Source organism: Marmota flaviventris, chromosome 1, assembly GCF_047511675.1.
Source record: "Marmota flaviventris isolate mMarFla1 chromosome 1, mMarFla1.hap1, whole genome shotgun sequence".
Taxonomy (NCBI): domain Eukaryota; kingdom Metazoa; phylum Chordata; class Mammalia; order Rodentia; family Sciuridae; genus Marmota; species Marmota flaviventris.
Genome location: NC_092498.1, coordinates 144,149,728 through 144,172,372, shown reverse-complemented (window position 1 = coordinate 144,172,372; position 22,645 = coordinate 144,149,728). Strand labels below are relative to the sequence as shown.

The 22,645-nt window shown below is 64.0% G+C and overlaps 1 protein-coding gene across 3 annotated transcripts in view; it reads right to left on the bottom strand.

Moving 5' to 3' along the window:
* Positions 1 to 495: 495 nt before the first annotated feature.
* The window catches only part of LOC114081778 (probable RNA-binding protein 19), a 95,049-nt gene continuing 72,899 nt past the window's right edge, over positions 496 to 22,645 (bottom strand). For all 3 annotated transcript variants that reach the window (XM_071616988.1, XM_071616990.1, XM_071616991.1), the window contains exons 22-25: positions 20,344 to 20,449; positions 11,165 to 11,285; positions 1,388 to 1,497; positions 496 to 1,017 (exon numbers count right to left, since the gene is read on the bottom strand). In XM_071616988.1, coding sequence (XP_071473089.1) covers positions 1,400 to 1,497; positions 11,165 to 11,285; positions 20,344 to 20,449 — 325 coding nt within the window. In that variant the 3' untranslated portion in view covers positions 496 to 1,017; positions 1,388 to 1,399. The remainder of the gene's footprint in view (positions 1,018 to 1,387; positions 1,498 to 11,164; positions 11,286 to 20,343; positions 20,450 to 22,645) is intronic.

Genomic DNA, 22,645 nt, shown 5'->3' with positions numbered 1-22,645 from the left:
AGGCCGAGGACAGTGTCCAGCATGGCCACTGCCCCCGCGGCTCTGAGCAGGCCTGGTCAGGGCCGCGCTCTCCTTGCTCTGCTCCTGTCTCGGGGTCACTCAGGCCTGGCCTGCGTCCTGCCAGCAGCCCTCACTCGCACTGGGACCCTGGACAGGCGCCCGGCACTCTCTGGCCTCCACGACGGGGCTGCCGTCCCCATTGTCCTCCTTCAGCAGCAAGAAGGGGACGAGGGGGCGGTGGCGCTGGGCAGGAGCTGCCCTGGGTTCAGTGTCCAACCTGCGCCCAGGGCCGAGCCAGACCGCTGAGCGGAGCCCACGCCCGGGAAGGGAGCTGAGTGCTGGGGAGCCCTCCTCGGGACCCAGGCCACCTTAGACACTGGACAAGGACAGGAACCTCGTCCCCACAAATGTACAGAGCAAGCTGATGAGAGCCCGAGGGGCCCTGGGCTCATCGGGGTCCCCACCCAGCGGCCCTGATTAGGAAGCAGACAGAAGCGCGGGAACGTCCTGAGCTTTACTCCTCGGCTCGCTGACCGTGGTCAACCCCAATGACAGAGCAACGACCGCGGCTCCAGGGTGCCCGGGCCTGTGGTCGCGGGCCGGGGTGGCTGCTGGGACTCAGGTGCAGGCTGCGGCCTGGCCGTCTCTGCTGGGCAGCGTCTCGCCCGCTGGCCGATGCTGGTGCTGCCCTGCCACGGGAGCTCCCCTCAGGCTGCAGCAGGAGTGGACGTGCTACACGCAGGTGCCCGGCTCTGGGCAAAGCCTGGGGTCGCTTCTGGCCAGGAGTGAGGTTTGTGATGTGTCCACAGCCCTGCTTGGGAGTGGACGCTGCTGGCGCTGGTGACAGGCTCGGCTTGGAGCCCGAGGCCTCAGTAGCTGCTCGGGGGTGTCCCTGGAAGAATCTGGGGTTCCTGGTTCCACTGATGCGGACATCTCTGGGCTGCCTGCTCTGTTAGTCCTTCTGCTATTCTAACTGCTCACTGGACAGACACAGGTGGGGATTCTCGCACGGCAGCCCTGGCGGGAGGAAGGACAGAGGTTCCTACCTGTTCAGCCCGTGGCTGACCCTTTCATGGGCCGCCACCAGGGAACGAGGTGGCATCGGGGTCAGGGGGGCGAGGGAACTAGGAGGGGTCCTCCCAACTGAGCTGGGGATGCAGGGTCCTGGCTTTGTGTGGCTGTGACCCCTGCATGGCTGCTCCCGCCTCTGCTCCCGGGGCACAGTGTAGCTGTGGGCTCAGTGTCACCCGCGAGGCACCTGCCACCAGGATGCCCAGGTGTGGGCATCAGGCCCTGGCCCGAGGCTTTATCCCCCTCCACCCTGGACCTGTGAGGTGGGGCACACAGGGGTGGGGGCGCTGTCCCAGCCCGGCCCCTGACCACCTACCTCTGTGCCAGCTCACAGCTGAAGTGTCTGCTCCTCGCTGTCACGGTCACTGTCCTCCAGCTGCTCCAGGATCCCGTCCAACACCACAGACCGCTTCTTCTTCGGGGGCTCTGTGGGAGCCCAGATGGCGCGAGAGGAGGACGCGGGGGCGGGGAGACGCAGGTCCAGGAGGACAGAGACAGAGGGGACATGTGCAGGGAGGAGCAGGGGAGGCGAGGGAGGGGACATGGGGAAGGAAGGAGGGGAGAGGGAAGGCGGCATGAGGAGAGGGAAGGGCAGGCGGTCTCTGGCCCCGGCCTCCTCAGCCTCCACTGCCTCCCCACTCCCCACCCCGTGGGCCTCCTCCTCTCCCAGCAGGTCCCAGGCCAGCCAAGCACGCGCCAGGGCTGAGGAGACGAGCAGAAGCCACTCCTCTGACTGGAGGCCAGATGCCAATGGCGTAGGAAGTGGCTGGCACACAGTAGGAGCTCAATAAAGCTGGGTGCACAGCTGTAGAACCCAGGGACCCCAAGGGCAGTGCAGAGTGACAATGAGGAGCGGCTCTGGAGAAGGGGGACACCTGGCTTGGGCTTTGATGCAGGCTCCCCCTGACAGAGCACCTACTGCGTGCCACGGCCCTGCTCCTCTCAACGTCCCACAGTAGGTGTGCTGGGGGGGGAGTGAACCAGACGGGATATCTAAGTCTGTCCAACTAGGAAGTGGCAGAGCATGGACCTGACCTCGAGTCACACTTAAGTCACGTCCTCTCTGCTTCTCACGACTCTGGTTCTGGCCAGAGAAGAGCCAGGAGACCACAGCAGTCGGAGCAGGGGTGCTGGTTCCCTGGCCCTCCAGTTAGGAAACGGGGCAGGGAAGCTGGGCTCTGGGCTGCCTGCTCTGTTAGTCCTTCTGCTAGTCTAACCACTCATTAGTGGGCAGCCTCACTCAATTTAAGGCTTTCTTTGTACAGAGGCAGCCTGAAGAACCTCATGTGCTCCCACTCCTCCTCCTCCTCCTCCTCCTCCTGAGTCTGCAGGTGCCTCGTCCCCCCAGAGCCCTGGCCTCCTTCCATACTGGCCTGGGGACTCCCCAAGGGTGGTGTCACAGTGCTTGGCCCAGGGTGGAACGTCTCGGTGCCCTTCTGGGGGCCCAGGGGGACTGACTGAGCCACCTCCCCCGTCTTACTGTCCGTCACTAAAGGGGACATGGCCCTTCCTGTCCTCTCCACACTTAAGCCCCTGTCACCTTCTCTCTGGGAACCCCAACCTCCTGGGACCCCTCTGAACATGTGCCCCAGACATCTGTGACCTAAGAGACCCCACGTCCTCTGGGCATCGCCTGAGCTGGTGCAGGCTGCGGCAGGTGCCCACCTGGAGCCCTCGTCCAGCTCCCTGCCCACCCTGCCCAGCCCGCCCACCAATGCGACAGCCTCCTTTGTCCTGTGCACCTCTGTGTCCCCAGCCAGCGCCTGGCACTGGGTGGGCTCCCGAGTTCCCTGGGGTGAGCAAGTGGGCTCAGGGTGGGGACACGCTGAGCTGCCCACGGGGAGGCGGAGGAGGGCCCAGCGGCTGCACCGTCACTGTTGGCCAAGAGGGACAGGGGACAGGATGCGGGGCTGGCGGCCTCCTCCCCCTACCTGCCGCTGCTCAAGGCCAGGGCCCCGCTGATCGCCAGCCTCCGAGGTGCACAATGGCCTCTGAGATTGGATCCGTGGGCAGGTAACGGGCACCAGGAAATGGAAGGTGATGACACAGGCTGCGGCTGCTGCCCACGCTCGTGGCTGCTGGGGGCCGAGGGTGCCTGGGCCTGCTCTCCTGGCCAGGCCGGGCCAGGGGTCCCAGAGCTGCAGCAGTGGGCACCGACTTCGCCTCCCCAGTGTCTTCTGTTCTCTCGGCCTGAGCCCGGCAGTAGTGGCAGGGACAGTCCCCCTCTGTGCGTCAGCTCCTTTCCCCCGCAGCCCTGGTCCAGCAGGGTTCCTCTGCTATACCAGCCCCAAGGGGTGAGGTAGGGGAGGTGGCGGGGCCAGACTTCAGGCTGGGACATGCACCCCAGTCCTCAGACTCAGGGGCCTGCCATCCTGACTATGGGGGCCATCGGCAGCCTGCAATCCCCGCCCCTGGGGAAACTGGGCACGGGGACACGAGGTGTGGTGCTGTGGGCCAGGCACCCATGCTGTCTGGTCAGGAGGCTGGCTGGCCACCCCTCAGTGCGGTGCTCTGCCGGGTCCCTCTCTGGTTCAACCCTGCAGCCCCCCTAGGTGGGTCCTCCAGGGGCCTGGAGCAGGAGCAAGTTCCTGTCTGTTCAGGGGACAGCACCTGCTCTGCTGGTCTCCCGGGCCCCCTTTAGTTGGCCACGGCAGGCATTTATTATTGAGCACTTGCTGAGTACCAGGCTCATGCTGGGGACAGGGCAGGGAGCAAGTGGAACCACTGGCCTGGGGCCATGCAGGGTCTCAGGGAGCTGGCGCAGGGCAGCTGAGCTCTGCCCCCTAGTGGTCCCTATCTTTTCTGCCCCACCTGGATGACTCCTGCAGTGATGGACCCGTAACAATACTTCCTACAAAGGACTCAATGACAGATGGAAAGGCCCTGAGGCCAGGGCAGCTCCAGGAGGTGCTGAGGAAATGTTAAATGTAAAACCAAGGGGACCCGCAAGGCCACTTAGGGGTTATGCAGCACCCAGCAAGGGACCCAGCTGCCCAAATTAAGGCTGCAGGGTGCAGAACAGGACCAAGCCCCCCAGGTACCCGCGGTCTCTGTGTGACTTTCCCGTAGAAATCCCATGAGCTGGTGACCACTTTTCAGATAAGGAGGCAGTGCTCTAGGCTCTGGGGAAGTCATGTGACTGCAGGCCCTTCTCCCCCACCAAGCCCAAGGATGTGCCCTGTGGCAGTCTGCACCCCCACGGGGTGGAGTCAGTGGGGAGCCAGGCTGCCTGCGTCCTGATCCTGGGGGTGGGCAACGGGGGTCACGAGGCCACAAGCACGGCCATTGCTACCTGGGTGTGAGGGGCTCTGGCTCCTCGGCCCAGCATGGCCTGGTGAGCTTGCTTGGGACATCCTGGGAAGCAGGGGTTTGGGACGCTGGACTGGCCACCAAGAGACCGGTGCTCAAAGGTGGGTGGAGGCGCCCAGCCTGGATCACCAAGAGCTTATCCCGAGGCAGGGCAGGGGGCGCGGGCCAAGCCTGGGGCCTTTGGGCTTGGTCCCCTGGGCATTCGCAACAGCGACAGGGCTGGGAGCTTCCCCGTGACGGGCGCTTGTGCAGGGGGCAAGGAAGGTGGGCCAGGAGAGGCTGGAGGGCACCCGCCACCTGCTCAGGCCTTGGGGTCCTTCAGGGCTCAGGGCTCATCAGCCTGGGTCAACGTCCGCTGCCCCTGCAGGCCCTGGGTGGGAGCAGGAGATGGCAGATCTCCCTGGGGGCCAGGTGGTGGGGCGGTGGAGTCAGACAGCCCGGGGCGGCTACAGGGAGTACTGAGGACTGAGGCCAAGGGGAGGCTCACACTTTCCACCAATGGGGGGCCCCTCTGCAGGCCGAGTGCCCTATGGGGGACCAGGTGGCCAGACTCAATTTTCCAATACAGGCCAGAATCTTGGTTTTCAGGCCAAATCTCTCAAGAGTAAAATACTGGTCATTAATTCAAAGTCTTTCTGGCTTTTCTACCTGTAGGTGAGATTCAGATTTGTGGGGGCCCTCGGCTGGGACCATCCGGCAGCTCCTGACCCGGAAGGTCACTACGTAGTCATAAAACCCGTTTTCCGTGGTTTTGTCCCTCTTGGCCTGGCCAGCTTGCAGTCCAGATCCCTGTCCCCCACCCCCCAGTGGCCAAACCTCCTTCCCACCCCGTTTCCAGCGTTCTGGTCCCCAGGCTCCCAAACCCCCGTCCAATCCCGGCTGGTCCCCTGCCCCTCCCGGCCGCCCGCAGTCCTCCTGTCAGTTTAATTCTGTGATCGATGAGGAGGAGCAGAAGAGATGGCCCGGCACAGCTGGCTTCCCCGTTAGCCCTAGCAGGGACCCTGGCCTCGCCGGCGACGGCTGAGTGAAATGTTTGCGGAGCGCAGAGAACACAAGTCAATAACAATTTAGCTGGATTGGGAGCAGGCACCTCGCTGCACGGACAGGAGCTCCCGGGGGAGGGCGGAGCGTGCCCAGGATACTGCAGAAGCGCCTGGAAATATTTCCCAAACACCACCCAGCGAGGCTCAGGGCTGGGGGTGGGTGGCTGTGCGCACCTGCTCCAGCTGGCCTCTGGGCCCCCAGAGTCCCCACGGCCAGCCAGACACCCTGCCTAGGCGCTGCCTCGACCCAAACAATTCCTCTCTGATTTTCCTGATTCTGCCTCCAGCGGCCGCGGTGGCCACAGGAGTGGGGACAGCCCAGGTCTCCTGCTGGTCTCGCCCTCCTTGCCTGGGAGGGTCCCCTCTGCCCTCCTCCTGCGGGGCCGCGCCAAGGCCTGAAAGCGGCGGCTCTCAGGAAGCCTGTCCCCAGGTGGCTGGGTGAGCCACGACACAGGGATCTTTTGAATAATAAATTCTGTGACTTCACATACTTGCTAGAAATTTCCTGACCATGATTTTAAAGCCTGATGATTATGTCTCCATGGTCAAGATCAAGGAGGCTTATCTGCGAGGGCTGGCGTGAGGACACCAGGCTTTCTTGGTCCTAGCCTTCTGAAAGCGTGCTGTCCTGTGGGTGACTGGTTCTGGGAGGGCGTGCGGGAGCTGCTGGGGCTCCACATGTCCCCTCCATGCTGTCGGCTCCACATTCATCCCTCAGCCCCGACTTCCTGTGAGCTCTGACTCGCACGTCTCTGGTGATACCCAAGGTGGCCAAACAGGTGCCTGGAACCCAGCTGGCTCAGAAACCCACCACACACCTGTTCTTCCCAGCTTCCCAGGGGCTCCTCTCGTGGGCCCATGGTGCTGGGGGACTCGGAGCCAAGACCTGGGCATGTCCTTTGCTCTCCCTCTTGCCCTAGGAGCCTGTCGGCGATGCTACCTTCTCCAGAAACGCACAGTCCACCTGCTTCTCCTGACCCCCGGCCCTGCTCTGGTTACTGTCCTCACTCCGACCTGCACCCTGTGCCTCTCTAACACCACCCCACACAGCGAGGAGGAGGTCTGACCGTGTGAGCCTGGCCCTGATACGCGCCTCCCTTCTCAGACTTTCCCACTGCACCCTGAGTGAAAGCCAGGCCGTTCCTACCACTTCCCACGCTGGGCCTGCTCTCCAGCTACTAAGGCCTGCTCTGAACAGGCTCCTGCCTCAGGGCCTTTGCATCTGTGGTTCCCTCTGCCTGGCATGCTTCTTGCCCCCAGATCTCTGCTGCCTGGTCCCTTCCAATCAGAGAAATGGCGCCTCCCTGGAAGGTTTCTGTAAGCCCCCCAGGGAACAGAGTGAATCATGCCAGATCCCTGTCCCCGCACACGACTTGGTCACTATGGTAATCACATCTCTCTGTCCTGCTCCAGGGTCAGCTCTGTGCCCACAAGTACCGGGACAACCAGGTGGGTAGAGTGAGAAGCAGAGCCAGGGGCCTGGGGCTGGGCAGGGCAGGGCAGGCAGGTAGGAAGCTCCAGAATTACATGCGGAGGAAGGACGGTCATTTTAGGAGGAATTGGCCACCAGGGGCCTTTGGATAAAGCAAGGGCAGCCAGCTCACAAAGCCTCGGGGCTGCAAACTTCCAGTGAGGGGCCAGGCAGCGAGGACCCGAGGCTTCGTGGGCAACAGGTCTCTGCCACAACTGCTCACTGCCCCTGCAGTTGAGAGCACTGATGTGCAGGGCTGCCTTCCAATAAAACTTTATTGGAAGGGGAGCCAAACTCTCAACTGCTTCCCTACTGGACTGGGAGCCCGGGTTTGCCAGAGCAGGGCACTTGGAATTTAAGGCATGCTGAGAAGGGTTATCTGCTCCACTGGGTCCAGAGCTGTGTGCCCTCAAGCAAGCCGGGAGACCTCTCTGGGCCTCAGTTTGCACCTATGTAAAACTGGAACAGCACCTCTCTCTAGGGAGTTGTGAGGCTCACATCTGAGATGCAGAATGTAAAACCGCTGTGGGTTCCTCTCTGCACATAGTAGGTCCTTGACAAAGGCCTCTACTAAGAAGTCACACGTACATGCCAGTAATCCCAGTGCCTTGGGAGGCGGAGGCAGGACTGTAAGGTCGAGACCAGCCTGGACAAGAGGCTGAGAGACCCCATCTCCAGAGAGCAATGGGAAGCGCTGGGGACGCAGCCGAGTGGTACAGAGAGCTCCGGGTTCAATCCCCAGGACGAGAGCGAACGGAAACAGAACGTCCGGTGGCCACCTCTGTTCAGGTCGGTGCAGCTTCAAGGCACAGGCAGGAGCACCTGGCTTCAGCCCAAACGGCTCCAGTGCCAGCTGCGAGGCCGAGGGAGCCCGGGCTGGGTGCCCCTGGCACGAGGGGGGCATCACTGGGTGGTGCCAGCACATGCCAGTGCTGGACTTGGTTGCCCCGCGCTGGCCTGGTGCCCATCCACCCCACGCCAGCAGCCCTGCAGCATGGGAGCTGTGCTGGACACAGGGCCCACAGACAGGGCCTCGACCCCAGAGGGAGGGCAGACTGGGACGCTGGGGGACGATGAGGCTGGTGTGGGAGTCCCCTCCCTGGCTCTGTGCTGGAGGCCAAGGCCTGGCCAGGACAGCCTCCCCAGTGCCCCAGGGAAGCGCTGGGTCTCCAGCCTGGCTGGCCCAGCCTGCTCGGGCGGGCGGGGAGGCACTGGCCACTTGCCACGTGGGTCATGTATGCGCTCCTGGCTCCGGAGGGGAAAGGCACAGTGCTGACCGCAGCCCATCGGTCTCCCCAGTTGGAGTAAGACAACTCGGAGGCCCAGCCTCACTCCCGGCCAAATAAAAGCCTGTTTGCCTCCCCAGCTGGGGTGTCCCCCACCATTATGTTATCTTACAGGTACCACGGCCTGCAGAGGGAGGCCCTGGAAGCTTCTCGATGCCGCGACCCTGCTGGCTTGGGACACACTTGGGAAGAAAAGGACACAGCAGCGGCGGGCTCTCCTCTGACTGCCTCCCTGCCCCCACCCCCGCCCCCACCCCTGAGGTCTGAAGAGCCGCACTTCACCCAGTGGGTGAGAGGTCGGGGAGGGAAGAGGGACAGGGACGGTGGTGAGGCGGGGTGTCCCTGGAAGGGCGGGTCGGGTGGAAACTGGCCCCCCTTGTCACCCAAGGCAGCCTGGTCTGAGCTCTGGGTCTCCCCCAAGCTGATGATGAGGCAGGACAGCGGCCACTCCACCTGACCAGTCCTGCTGCGTACGGAGCTCCTACTCTGCACCAGGCTCGGCTGCTGGCTCCACGCAGGTGGCCAGGTGGAGTGCCAGCCTGAGCACCACTCCCTGCTGTCTACCCCGCTGCCCTCCAGGCGAGGACGCAGGACTCCTCCCGCGTCTCGCCCTCTGCCCACAGTCGGCCTGGCTGGGCGGGAGGTGGGGAAAGCGGGAGTGGCCATGAGGGGAGCAGCGCAGCTGAGCGTCCTCACCTTTCCCTCCAAGCCCCTGGCGAGGGCCACCTACGCCCTTACACAGACAGCAAAGATGAGCACGCTGGGTCAGGGGACAGGCATGAGGACCCGCGACCAAGGCTCAGTTAGCAGGTGGCTCAGAGCCAGGCTTGAATCCTGACTGCCATCAGCTGCTGGGGGCCCTGAGAAAGTGACTTGCCCTCTCTGTGCCTTGGCTTCCCCACCTCACACGGGAAACACCAGGGTCGTGAGGGCTGATGCCCGTGGAGGCACACAGCCAGCCCCCGGGCCCATGTCAGGCCCGACAGGCCAGTTGCCCAGCAGTGACCACGAGCATCACACAGCTTGCCAATCAGGTGCCGGCCTTCACCTGGGCTCCTCGGGGACCAGTGAGGCTGGTCAGGGGGGGCTGCATGCTCCGGGCCCTCAGGTTTTCTGTCCCCACAACGCCACCCAGGTCAGCGGCTGGGCTGAGAAACGGAAGCCCAGGGAAGGGCAGACTCGGGTGCCTCAGGCTGGCCGCATGGGCTGCAGTGAGGACCCCACTCGTCTGCTCTGGCCACCCACTATCCCCGAGGACTGCTCGCCGGCCCCAGTGTCAGTGCTGCACCCGCCTTCCGCTCCCTCCACGGGAGTCCTCTGTCTAGCCTCTGCTCGGCAGCCTCCCCCTGAGCTCTGAGTACCTTCCTGGCAGACCTCAGGCCAAAGCCAGGGCCAGGGAGGGAACTGGGCATGGATCCCGCCTGCCCAGAGCCTGCCAGAGCCTGCAGGCTCCGAACAATGTGACTTTAACACAATGAGCTGGGTATTTTTTCCCACAGGAAAGGGCACAGAGGGAACATGGCCCTGCCGGGAGGGCAGAGGCCTGCGGCCCTGTCCAGACAGGCCAGCTGCCGCGGGTGCCTCAGGGGCCCCGAGAGGGGAGGGCTGTCGCCAGGCTCCACACAGCACACACCCTGCCTGGCAGTGGCCTGCGCCTGGGACCCCAGTGCCCGAGTCGGGCGGGGAACTGAAGGTCCCAGGGGTCACAGTCACCTTGCGGGTGGGTGACCCCAGTTTTCCCATCTGCAAAACGGGCTGAGCTCGCCCACTTCAGAGGCCGTGGAGGGCGGGGACCGCATCCCGCAGGGTTCACGGCAGGGCTGTGACCGGCCCCTATGGCTAAGCCACCCCCAGGGCTGATCCCAGGGGCGCTTCCGGCAGAGCCTCCCACTGGGGAGGGGGCTATCCGTGGACCTCAGCTTACTAACCGGGCTTCTCTCCCACCAGGGCAGTAGTGGGGGCAGGGGAGGGACAGTCCCTTACACAAACATTTGCCGAGGGTGCATTCGGGCCTGTCAATGCCTGTCGATAGGGACGCGTTCCTTTTCTGCACGTCAGGACTTGGGGACTTACTGAGATCGAGGTTATCTGCTGGCCTCTGTGTCTCTGGTTTCACATTCGCCCTGGCTCAAATGTCCCCAGCGGGGAACCCGAGACCCACAAAGATGGGCACAACAGCCCCACGTGGCCGGCGTGGGTTCCGTGAGGACAATGAACCACAGAGGCCAACACAACAGGGCGAGAGACAAGAGGGACGGGGAGGGCAGGCGTCCAGGATAAAGAGGGACCAAGGGGCAAGACATCATGGTACAGAGGACAGAGCGGCACAGTCAGGCCCTGCCCGGGTCTGGGAAACAGAGTGGGGGAGCAGCGGAGCAGGGCAGCCAGGGTGGGCAGGGCGGCCTCTGTAGGCCTGGCAGGTGGGCCACACCCGAGGCCTCCGGCTGCCGCTGGGTTCCGAGGACGTTCTGGGGTCCAGCGGGCTGTCAGAGGCCCTGCTCTCCAGCCCCAGCTTCCCTGGCCAGCAGCAAACAACTGCTCCTGGCTCCAGGTCCCCTTGGCCCTCAGATGCCCCCCAGGATGGGCCTGAACGACAGGCAGAGACACAGGAAGGCACGTGCCCCAGGACAAGGAGGAAGATTGCAGGCACCTCAGCACCATGGTCGGCCACAGGAGGGACTGTCCTGGCCCCATCCTGGAGCCTGGCTCCCCAGGCAGATGGGAGAGGGTCTGCACTCCCTGCCAGATGACCCGTCCAACAGACCAGGAGGGGAAAGAGAGCTGGCACCTGTCCTCTGTCACCTGGCCCCAAAGCAAAGGCACCCGAGAGGGAAAGGAGGCCTCCAGGGGCCAGCCTCCTGCCACGGGGACAGGAGGGTGCTGCCCGGCACTGGGTGCGGGGGGCCTTGGTGGTGCTCTTGGGGCCCAGCCCCTCCTGCCTTCCAGGAAGCCCCGGTTGAGGCCCAGTCCCCACGCCCTCTTACCGTGGAAGTGCTCGGCCGTCTTCCGCCGCAGGGCCTGCAGGGTCACCTCGGAGTCTGCCCACTCCAGGACTAGCCTTCGGCCGTACAAGTGGGTGCTGTGACACAGGGCATTGAAGGCTCTCTGAAAGGGGACAAGAGACAAGGCAGTGCTTGAGACTGAGGCCTGATGATGCGGGGCTTGGGGCCGGTCTGTCCATGAGTCGTTGTTTACAGGTACGCCGCGAGGGTCCGAGCACCATCACAGCCTGCGTGGGCCGGCCGCCTGGCTAGGGCCTCACTCCTGTGTTACGCCCACTACGCACAAGGTGCTCCATTAGCAGGCCCCCCGCCCCCCACCCATCAGCCACAGGAAGCCCAGCTCCATCTTTCCCCCGCATGACAACTGTGCAGCCCTGTGTCACTTGGTGCCACTCTCCTTTGCTGGCCCCAGTGGCCCTGTCTTCCACATTGTTCTTCAGTAAGTCCCCTGTGGTTTCTGCTGACTCCTTGTGAGTCCCCTGCCCTTCCGCTGCCCGTGTCCAGCCCTGGCCCTGCAGCTGGGGGCCTGGCACACGCTCCTCCTCTCCCTCCTTGCTGTTCGGACCTCCACACTCGGCCCAGTTCCCTGTCTTTACGTGCGGGATTGCGTCAGGAAGGCTTCCTGTAGGGTTTCTGCTTTTTGGGTCCTGGGAACTGAACCTAGGGGTGCTTCACCACTGAGCCTGTTGACTTTTTATTGTGAGACAGGGTCTCATTAAGTTGCTCAGGGCCTCGCTAAATTGTGAGGCTGGCTGTGAACTTGTGATTCTCCTGCCTCAGCCTCCAGAGCTGCTGGGACTGCAGGCGTGAGCCACAGCTTCATGATCCGGGCGATCGAATCCCTGTCTCTGGATGGGAACGTCAGTGTGAGCCAGTGCGGAGCTCGGGGGAGACAGAAGAGGTGATGTGAACAGTCCCAGGACAGGGTGGGGCTCACAGGGGTGGTCCCAGGGCCAGTTCTCTGTGCCCCTGATGTCACCTCACCCTTTTCTCGGCAGAGATAAGGGAGGTGCTGGGTTTGAAGAGGCCCAGGCCCAGGTGTCCCCGACAGGGTTGGAGAGCGAGAGGGGCCTGTGCTCTGCACTGGGTCCTGGACAGCAGCCCTGGGACTGGACGAGGAGCGGGTTCTGTCCCTCCTGCTCCCCTGAGCCGAGATGCCTGGAAGCCGGGAAGGCCTTGGCTCTCACCCACGAGGAGTCTGGACAGTTGACCTGTGTCGGGGCCACCCCAGGGCTCAGATGACTGAACTAGGAGGAGGCAGCCCGGGTGAGGGGACAGTGGAGGAGGGTGGGCGCTCATCTGGCAGGAGCCGTGCCACCAGGGGTCCGCTGCATGGAGACAGGCTGAGTGACGAGGCCACAAGCCGAGGATGCCAGGCACTGTGGCTGTCTTGGAGGTCCTCCAAGGACCGGCCCTGCTGACCTCCACTGTGGACGCACAGCCTCTGGGGCCCACAGAGGGTGCCCTGAGGTTGCTGGAGCTGCCTGGGGCAGGCACCTCGTCCCACAGTCCCAGGAAGCAAGTGGTGACACCACCGGACCTCGCCCCGCCCTGGTCACCTGGTCACCTCTGTGAAGGGGCTGAGGGCAGAACTCACCCAGGACACCCAGTGCCCACCCGGGAGAGGGAGGGACGGGAGGGGTGGAACATAGCCCTGAGCACAAGTGGCCAACGGAGGGATGGTACGGTTCTGAAGAGGGCCAGGTGCGGGGAACCGCGTCTTCCCTTTTTTTTTAACTTTAATTTTAAAAACCCTCCTGGCAGCCAGCAGAGCCTCTGCGCTTTTTCCAGGCGGATATAAAAATGCATCTGGACTCGGAGCCGAAATGGCCCATTCCGAGCTCTAAACACACGCGCTCTCAGCTGGCGAGGAAGAGAAACGGCCTGGTGGGGGAGCGGGGCTTGGAGGGGGGAGAGGAGCTGGTGGGGAGCCTGGCATGGCGGCAGTGCCATCCTGGTGCCAGCGTCGCTGAGGAGCGTGTCCGGGATATGGGGGTGGGGGCGGCCGAGAGCAGCATCTGCTGGATTCTCGGCCTCAACCTGGAAGAAGGCGAGGAAGCCGGGGAGGCGGCCCCCACCGGCCCAGCCTCTGCCTCCTGTGGCCTCCCGTGTGCGCGCCTTACCCTGGGAAACAGTTCTCACTCCTGGGCCTGGAGAATTGGTGTGGGTCCCTAAACCATCTCCTGGCTCCCCGATGTTGCCCCTGATCCTTTCCATCTCCTCTGTGCTCCTCCGACACTTAATAACGGCCTCTCTTTGAAAGGCTTTCAGGCTCACGGAGGGGTGACGGTCAGCCTGGGATGGGCTCTGTGGCTGGCTAGCTGGGTTCAAATCCCTGTTCACTGTGTGATGTTGGGCAAACTGCTTAACGTCTCTGAGCCTCAGCTTCTGCCCGTGGAAAGGAAAGGCAGCAGCAGTGAATGGGGAGGGTCCTGCTGCAGGCCGCTGTTGTTGTGCGTTGGACTTTTCACTCCCACCACAGAACAGGGGCAATGGTAGGTTGACACACAGCTCTGTGTGACAGTTACCACACAGCATGTGGCTCTCCAAAAATAGCAGAACCACCCTCCAGTTCCATCTCCGCAGGTTAATGGGAAGTCAGGCTGCGTTCCCGGGTGCCCACGGCCTTGGTGGCTGGAATCTGGTGGCCTCAAAATGTCGCAGGCAGCAGGGAGGACACTGATTCCAGGCTAAATCTGGCCTTGGATAATCCAGAGTGACTGGGCTTCATTGAAGAAGCGTAATGAGAACGTGTTGGGTGGCAGCTTGTGGGGGCGAGGGGGGGTGCGGAGGAAGAAGACGGCCCAGGCTCCAGGGGACACCGAGGCACAGGAAGGTGCCAGGCAGGGCGGGGGAGTGCAGGTCCCCTGTGACAGGCCAGGTCTGCCAGCTGCTTCCTCCTAGGCTGAGCCCACTGGGCCACAGCCACGTCCCCACCTTCCTAGGGTCAGCTCAGGGTGGCCTGTGCCTAGCAGCCTTGGTCCCTTGCAGGGCTCGGGGCTCCTGCGGCTCAGCTCCACTGAGGACCCCACTGAGGACCCCTTGGGCCACCTCCCGCCCTGGGCTGACGCTCTCCTAGTGTCACGATCTCTTGGCTTCGAGGAACTGCGAGCATTCGGCCCCCAGCTCAGAGAGGACTCTGTCCTTCTGTCGCAGCGAAGGGAGGGATGAAGGGGCCGGGCCCACGCAGGGTCCACACAGGCCGGCTTCCTCCTTCCTTGGGTTTCGGTGGCTCCACGTCCCACCCCTGGCTCAAGCCCTGGAAGGCCCTGCCCTTCTCCCACGGGCTGCAGCAGACGCCCGCCCAGCGCCCAGCACACCTGGCCTCCTCCCGGCAGCTGCTCCCGGGCCTGGCCTTGACCCCTGCAGGGAAGGCGCTGTGTCCCTGCCACCTCAGTGGTGCACTGTGCGCAGAAAATAAATACCCAGAGAGACCGTGGCTTCTCCTCACTGAGGGTCTCTTGCCGGCTCCCTTGCAGCCTCGCCCCTCAGCCCGCCAAGACGGGACAGGCCAGGAGCACGTCAGGACTGGGGAGCGAGTCTGGGACCCTGACTGGACACATAGCCCTGGTCTGGCACTGCACCCAACATGCGCGACTGTGGTCGGGGACTGTGACCCATGCTGCAGGATCGAGAGACCGAGCCCCCGCTGGCTTGCTGGGCAAGACTAAGGTCCAGGATGGAGCTCTGAGTCTGTAGTCATCGGCAAAGAGAAGGCCACGGGGGGGCCACCCTGTCCCTGGGAGCCCCTTCCTGTGGTTTTCTGACAGCGGATGCTGGCCATTCCCAACTACCCCCCCCACCCCCGTAGGAGGTGACTCCTGGGCACCATGGCAGGGCTCATACACGCGGGTTTCTGCTCAGGTGAAGTGATGGGGGCCCAGCTCAGAGGTGGGACGAGGTGGGCACTCCTTCCCTCTCAGCCCTCACCTTTCCTCCAAGCGTCCTTTGCCTAAGTGAGGTGACAGTTCTCTACTGTCACTGGTCCCTGGTGAGTCCCTCAGCCCTATTGGGCCCACACACCTGTCTGCCTTTGAACTGCAGCCATGTGCGTGCTTGCGTGCTCTGACCTTGACCCTGGACCTTGACTCCCTGGGCGCCTGAGCTCCTGGAGGGCAGGTGGGGCTCCTCTCCAGACAGCAACTTGAGCCCTGGGAAAACGGCAGCCCCTGGGCACACTGACCACAGCTGCCCAGAAATCCTGGCCTTGGCTCTCCTCTGAGTGGGGCACGGCCCACAGGTCTGGGGAACCAAGTCTCCCACCACCTTGTCTGAACCCCACGACGTCAGTGGTGTGGGGTGACGGTGCAGGTGGACTACGGCCATCTTGAAGAGCAGGAGGCCCTGGAAGCTGCCAGCGCCGCGGGTCTGACCTTTCCACAGCCTCCCTGGGGACACTCTCCTCCTCCCAGCAACAAAAGCCCACTGCACGCCCTTGGCAGGACTTCAGTCCCACGTGGCTGCGAGGGCTGCCTGGCTCCTGGGCAGAGCCGGGCATGGATCCTGTCCTGATGCCCAGGGTGCCCTCCAGGCCCCTCCAGCTCCCTGGGGAGCTGTCCTGGAAGAGCCCGAGGGAACACAGACCACGCCAACATGCCCCCAGCCAGCAGTGACCTGCCCCTGAGCTGGCTAAGGATCAGCCCAGGGCCACCGACTTCTGGGGGACATTGTGATGTCGCCCCCCACAGTGGGTACGGTGGGTGCTCCGGGACAGACCCATTCCCTGTGTCCCACACGCCAGGTCCTGAGAGCCACCTCTCAGCAACCCTGCAACCCCTGCCAACCGCTCCTGGTCTGCGTGGAGGGAGAAATATCTCCCGGTTTGTGGGGTCTGTGCACAACAAAGAGTGACTATGGGCCCTTCTGAGAAATGACACCATGTGGCGGAGTGCCCGTGGAAAGGAATACCCACAGGCCTGTCCCCAGCCTGTGGCTCCCAAACCATCTCCCTCCCACAGTGGACTCTAAGGTGACCAGGGCTGGGAGAAGCCTGCTCCAAGCTCCCTCGGACGGAGGCAGGCGTGGGGCCTGCGCCCTGTGGCTCCCTAGGTGCCCACCCCTGGCTGGGGGGGGGGGGGCGGCTTGTGAGAGCGCGGGAGCCGCCAGCTGGAGGACCCCACAGTCGGCCGCACCGTCTTCCACAGCGAGAGGAGGCGGCTGCCAGCGCCCGCCGCCATGGCGCTCGGCTCCCCCGCGTGTTTATTTAAGCCGACACATTGCTCTGCTAATTGGATAACATTCCATGTGAAAATAGACCTTTTAAAACAACAGCAGCGGCGGCAAATAAAAACAGCTGCAGCCGCAGAAGTACAAAGGCACGGCCGGGGAGGAGGAGGAACCTCGAGCAGCTCTTCCCCAGGCCTCCCTCCCCGTGGCCCTTTCTTCCTTCCTCCATGACCGCTTGGGGGATGGGGGCTTCTAAGAGGAATCCCAGTGGCCATTGGTGGCCACTCAGCCAATGGGGACCTGGCTGGGAGCCCTAGTACATGTGTGTTGGTTCCTGGGCTGGCCTCAGGCTTGGCCAGGGGGAGGCAGGGAGGTTGAGCCTCTGCAGGGAGGCATGAGGAATGCCACCCCTTCTCTGGGGACTGGAGAGGCTGTTCTTAGAGATGCTCCCAGGGACAGCCTCTGGCCTCTGTCAAGGTGTCCCTAAGAGGTGGCACAGAGATGGCACTGGGTTAGGGGACCCCACAGATGAGGCGGGAGGGACCACTGTGCCCAGCTGGCGAGCCCTGGCTGTGGGCCTGTGAGCAGGACGCAGGCCTCGGGGCCTCCGTGTCTCTAGGCGCAGAGGCCTCCTGCCCCGTCCTGAGTCCTGCCAGGATCAAAACAGGATGCTTATGGTATCCAGTGCTGTCCTGCTGAATGCAGGACTCTGGAAGCCCGCCAGTGTTTTCCATCAGAGACCTCCCCGTGCCTGGGGGCAGCAGTGGCCCAGGACCTGGGGAGGCCCCTGCATTCAGGTCCGGGTGGGTCCTGGGCATCCTGCGATGCCCCCTCGGCCCCTGTGTCCTGCTCCCTGGCATGACGTGGGGAGGATCTTTAAAAATGCTGGGTCTTCACACCTGGAGGTCTAGCTGACACCAGCGTTGTCGGGGGACTGGCATTCACTGCTGGGGACATCAGGGCTCCTAAGATGTCCTGGGCTGGGAGGATCTGCCAGCTCGCCATCCGCTTCCTGCGGGAAGGGCTCCGGTCACCAAGCCTGTGACAGGGGCGGATGGCCCGGGCCTGCCCGTGGCAGGGCATTAAGCAGCGGGCTGGGGCTGGGCTGCCCATCGGCCCCCAGGCTCCACGGGGCGGCTGAGCTTGGCTCGCACTCCCAGGAGTCGGGGCAGGACCCGGGGGAGGAGGAAGCTGCTGAGAGACGCCCCTGGGGTCCCAGGCGCCCTGCGTGAGGGGCCACGTCTCGTGCCGAGGTGGCACCCACAGGTGCCTGTCTGTCCCTGTCTTTCCCAGCTGCCTGGGTGCTCTGAGCTCAGCCCCTGCAGCCTTCAGGGGGCCCCTCCCCAGGGTTCTGTCCAGTCTGGGGCGTGCCTGATGGGGGAGGGGCCAACAGATCTGTCCCCTCGTGTGTGAAGTGGGACTGGGTCTCTGGAGAAGGGACAGAGGACTCAGAGTCCTTTCCTTGTTTAAGGATGACAAAGGTAGCACCTGCTCAGGGCCACTGTGGAGACTGATGTGGAGGGGAAGGGACGCCGTGGGACTTGCCTGAGGCAGGTGAGTGGACAGGCAGCTGCTGGGGGAGCGCTGACCTGGAGTTGACCCCTGGTCCCCGACAAGCCTGAGAGCTCCATGGCCTCGGCTCCAGCCCACGTGCCCACTTGTACTGGGGCTCCCATCCAGGTCCCCATTGGCTGAATGGTCACTAACGGCCACTGGGATTCCTCTTAGAAGCCCTTGTCCCCCCAGCCTGTCATGGAGGAAGAAAGAAAGGCCTGGCTTGCCCTTCCCTTCCCTCTTCTCTGATCCTCTCCCCCTGTCCGAGGATCACTTGGGACCAGCCTCTTGACATAAGAAGTGGCAGATGCCCAGTGACCACCTGCTGCCCCTCACGAAGGGCACCCGAGCCGCGCCAGCTGCAGAGGGCATGCAGTCAGGGCCTGCACACTGGCGGGGATTCTGCAGCAGGACTGGCCCCAGGGCTTCTGCTGGGAGGGCAGCTCAGGCAGTGTGGCCGGGGCGGGGCCAGGAGGCTGCTCTCGGGAGGTGACAGGGTACCTGGCTCCGAGGGCTCAGAGCCACTCCCCTTCCTCAGGCCCATGCCTGTGAGCTGGCCTGGTGTTCGGAGCATCCAGAGCACGAGGACGGAGGAGCGAGGCGGCTGTCCCCGCGAGGCAGACAGAGCGGCTGTCTCTTAAGAGCTATGGCTGGAACTTTCTGGAAGTGGTTCACTAGGTGTGGGGACGGTGAGGGCCTGTGCCGGCGCAGGGAGGGAAGGGCTACAGGTCCATGGGGGTCAGAAGCAGCTGCCTGGCGGAGGAGAGGGTGGGACGAGCCACCCCCGAGGGCCGGGGGGCCTCCCTCCTTCTTCCAGGAGCCAGAAATGGAGGCAGGGAAGGGATAATGGGGAGCAGCCGCCACCTCCAGACCCGAGTGCCGTGTCACGGTGACCCAAGCTCAGGCTAGAAGGGGGCGTCTTGCTCCCTGCCCTTTCCCTGGGTCACTCCATTGTGGCCACCCCTGCGTCACCCTCACGGCCAACAGGAGGCCGGGCTGGCCTGTTCCCGGAACACCCGGCACCCAGGCCCCAGGCCACTCTGCAAGGAACTGCCACCACGCCACAGGGGAAGGAGGCGCAAAGCGGGCCGCTGGCCCACGTTCACATGGCGGGCGATGCAGCACTGGGATGCTGACTGGCAGTCTGGCCTCGTGGTTTGTGTGCCAACCTCCCGTGCTGGCCACAGCCTGCTGGGGTGTTTCCCAGGCCCACTTGCCCGGTACGAGCAGCCGGTGGAGCCACACCTATGCCCAGCGCTGGGCTCCACAGAGGAAACCCACCCACGGCCCCCAGGCAGGGTTGGCGCGGCCATCCGTGAGCCCGCCGGGCCGTATAACTGCCCTCTGCCGCCTCCCGTGCTGCCCTGGGCCTGCTGCCCCGGGCCTGCTGCCCAAAGGGCTGTACCTCAGACCCTGACGGGAGGCACGGAAAGGCTGCCAGCCCAGGAGGGAGGAGCAGGCGTCCAGACGAGCGTGGCCACAGCCCAGGCACCTGGTGCAAGGCGTGGGGACAAAGGCTGGCAGGACCCTCCGGGGTATTCCCAGGGCCTACAGGGGCTGTGCGGTGATCCGGAGCTGCACCTTGGGCTCCGTGCCAGCTGACCCCTCACTGGGACCCTCGTGACACCGTGGTGCATTCAAGAAGCTCCTGCTTTCCTGAAGGACTCCCCGCCAGGGCAGAGGGCACAGGGCCACCAGCATGGCCTCCCTGTGGCTTCCCTTCACCTCGAGGGGGCTGAGGCCAGAGCTCCCAGAGGGAAGTCCACGGCCATGGCCCTGCAGGAACCTTTCTTCTGGAGCTCGGGGCTGAGGGTGCAGTGACCAAGGACACAGCGGGGACGCCTGCTGGTGGCAGGTGAGAACCCGGCACCCACAGCAGGGCCAACTTGTTGTACCCAAATTCGGAGCAGAGACCCCACTTCAAAAGGCCAGGGCTGGGCTCAGTGGCAGAGCCCTGCTGGCCCTTGCGAGGCCCTGGGTCGAGTCCTCAGCACCACAAACCTCTGACCAGCCAACCAAGCCTGGCGGGACGGCCACAGGGACGCGCACAGTGTGCATGTGGGGCCACCGGGGCTGCCTCCCACGTACAACCAGCACCAGCCACAGCCTGGCTGGGGTGCGAAGGTGACGGGGAGAGGTGTCCCCACGGGCCGCCCCTGGAACCTTCTGCTCTCCTCTGAGCGCCTTTCCACACAGCACATTGCCCGCCTTGGGGAGAGCTGGACGGCAGAGCCCTCTCTGGTGTGCAGAGGCCTGGGAAACCCGCAGCCTAGGCTCCTGTATGGGTGCAAGGGAGCAGCCCTGTCCCATGTCACGGACGTAAACCCAGAGCGTTCCCTCCCGAAGTGCAGCATGAATTAGCACGGTCAGGAAAAGGGACACAAGCTCGGGAGTGGCATGCGCTGCACTGAAGAGGCCTCGAGCCTTCCCCAGGTTCTCACCTTGGCATCCTGCTTTGTAAGGAAGTCCACAAAGCCGAAGCCCCTGTGCGTGCCTGTCCCGGTCATCTTCTTGGGCAAGCGGACCGTCTTCAGCTCTCCGAAGGTGCTGTGGACAGAAGCAGATGGGGTCTGAGCTCAGGGGCCTGCAGAGGGTGGGGCAGCCGGAGGACGGTCACACGTGCACCCAGGCAAACGCGGCACACCCATCAGGCCCAGGGTGGCTCACAAGGGGAGGTCATTTTCAGCTCCACTCCAAGAAGCTGCCGGCTGGGGCGCCGTGTCCTCCCCTTCCTGACGGGGAAGCCAGTCCCGGGGGGGACCCAGGCTTGTGCCCGGGTAGCCAGGCCAGAGAGGCCCCGGGTTCTGGGCGTGGGGCCTGGTCCACGTCCAGGTCCAGCTGGCTGCACGGGAGCCCCAGGCTGAGCAGGTGAGCAGGAGCGGTAGCTGCCAGGACTGGCACCTAGGAGGTGCCTTCAGAGCTTGCGCTGGATCGACACAAAGCTCCTTCCTCCACACCACGTCCCCTCCCCTGAGCTGTCCTTTGATATCTGTGAGCCAAAGCCAGGCAGCGCTCTGCCGAGAACACGGCCCTCCTGTCGCAGGGATCACACAGGTGACACGCCAACCCTGTGGCCTGCTCCCCCCAGAGACGCAGGACAAAAGGCCCAAGCTTCCTCGGGGCCTCCCTGGCCCTCTCCTCGCCTGCCCACCCCCAGCCCCCTCCTAGTGTCCGTTTATCAACTGCAGACGCACAAATTGCTGCCGATAAATATTTAACGTGCGGCTCTGCAGAGAGGGCTGGCGCATTTGAAAATCTACACACACCCGCAGCCCCCGGCTCCCACATGCCCCCGACGGTCCAGGATGCTTCAGGGCCAAAGACCGACCAGGGACAAACACAGGGAAGGCCGTCAGCCCTCCTCAAACGACATAAGCTGAATCCGAGGTGTTAACCCGCGGCCGCCGGCATGACCAGGCATCTGCCAGCCCGATTTCTGCCGGCAGGACAGCGTGCAGAAGCCGCCTTATGAGGCCTCAAAATGAATCCGCACGTCTCCTCGCAGCTCCCCGGAGCCCGGCCCCTCCTGGCACCTCCTCTGTGCAGACGAGGAATGGCACTGGCCACGAGGCCAGCTTCGCGGGGACAGGAGGAGCCAGAATGAAGTCTGTCCATCTTCCCGCTGTGAGGAGGTTCCTGTCCCTCTGCGGGGGGGGGGGGGGGGCGCGGGCTGGGGACACAGGCCAGGCAGGTGGGACAAGAAGGTGAGTCTGGAGAACAAGCAGTGCAGTCCCCAAAACCTGCTTTATCCTGCCACCTAAAGGCCAACGTGTCCCATGACAGCCAGGCGGCCTCTCAGGTCCCCGCCTCGCATGGGGCTGGTGAGGAGCTCTCTGCTGGGCCCCTTCAGATACCTGACCTTCTGGCTCCAGTTCTTCAGAGAGGCACAGGGACCCCAGGGATGATGTGTGTGGTGGCCACAAGGACTGGGGTCTGTGGGCAAGCCTGCGGGTCCAGCACTGGAGGGCCCGGTCCCTCGACCCAGCCATAGTCCCCATTAGCTCACAGCAGCCCTTTCTGATGTCCCCATGAATGGAAGCCACCTGCAAGGCCAGGGCTCGCTGTGGGGTGGACGCCTGTCTGTCTTCGGCCTCCCCGGGGCTGGAGGTCAGCCCTGCGCAGTGGGAACCACAGCATCTGCAGCAAGCTCCGCAGGGACACCTGGAGACAACCTGAGCCAGCCAACAGGAGACAGCAGCCTCCCCTCCCAGGCAGGGGACGAGGGGCACATGCAGACATGCTCATCAGCAGCCTGTCCCCAGGGTGGCAGAGCTGGAGAACGAGCGTCCAGGCCTGGACTCTGGGCCAAACAGTGTGGCCACCCTGCCAGCCACTGTCAGGAGCCAACCTGGCCAGGTTGACATGAGCAGGAGGCCCACGAGGGGGCCAGGAAAGCCCCCCACAGTTCAGTGATTGCCCAACACCAGGGGGCAAGAGGGGGGACAGCCTGAGCCTTCTGCCCTCCGGTGCCAACCCCGACTTGTGCCCGCGGGGCCCATAGCCTTCTGCCCTGTGCGGCCTCAACCTCTGCCCAGGTCTCTCAGCCCTCGTTTCTGATGAGCCAGCCTGTGAGTGTGCGAGAGAGAGAGAGAGAGAGAGAGAGAGAGAGAGAGAGAGGGAGGGAGGGAGGAAGGAAGGAGGGAGAGAGACAGGGGAAGGGAGGGGGACAGAGAGAGGGGGGACAGAGAGAGGGAGGGGGAGAGGGGAGAAAGAAAGAGGGAGCAATGGGGGAAGGGAGAGGGA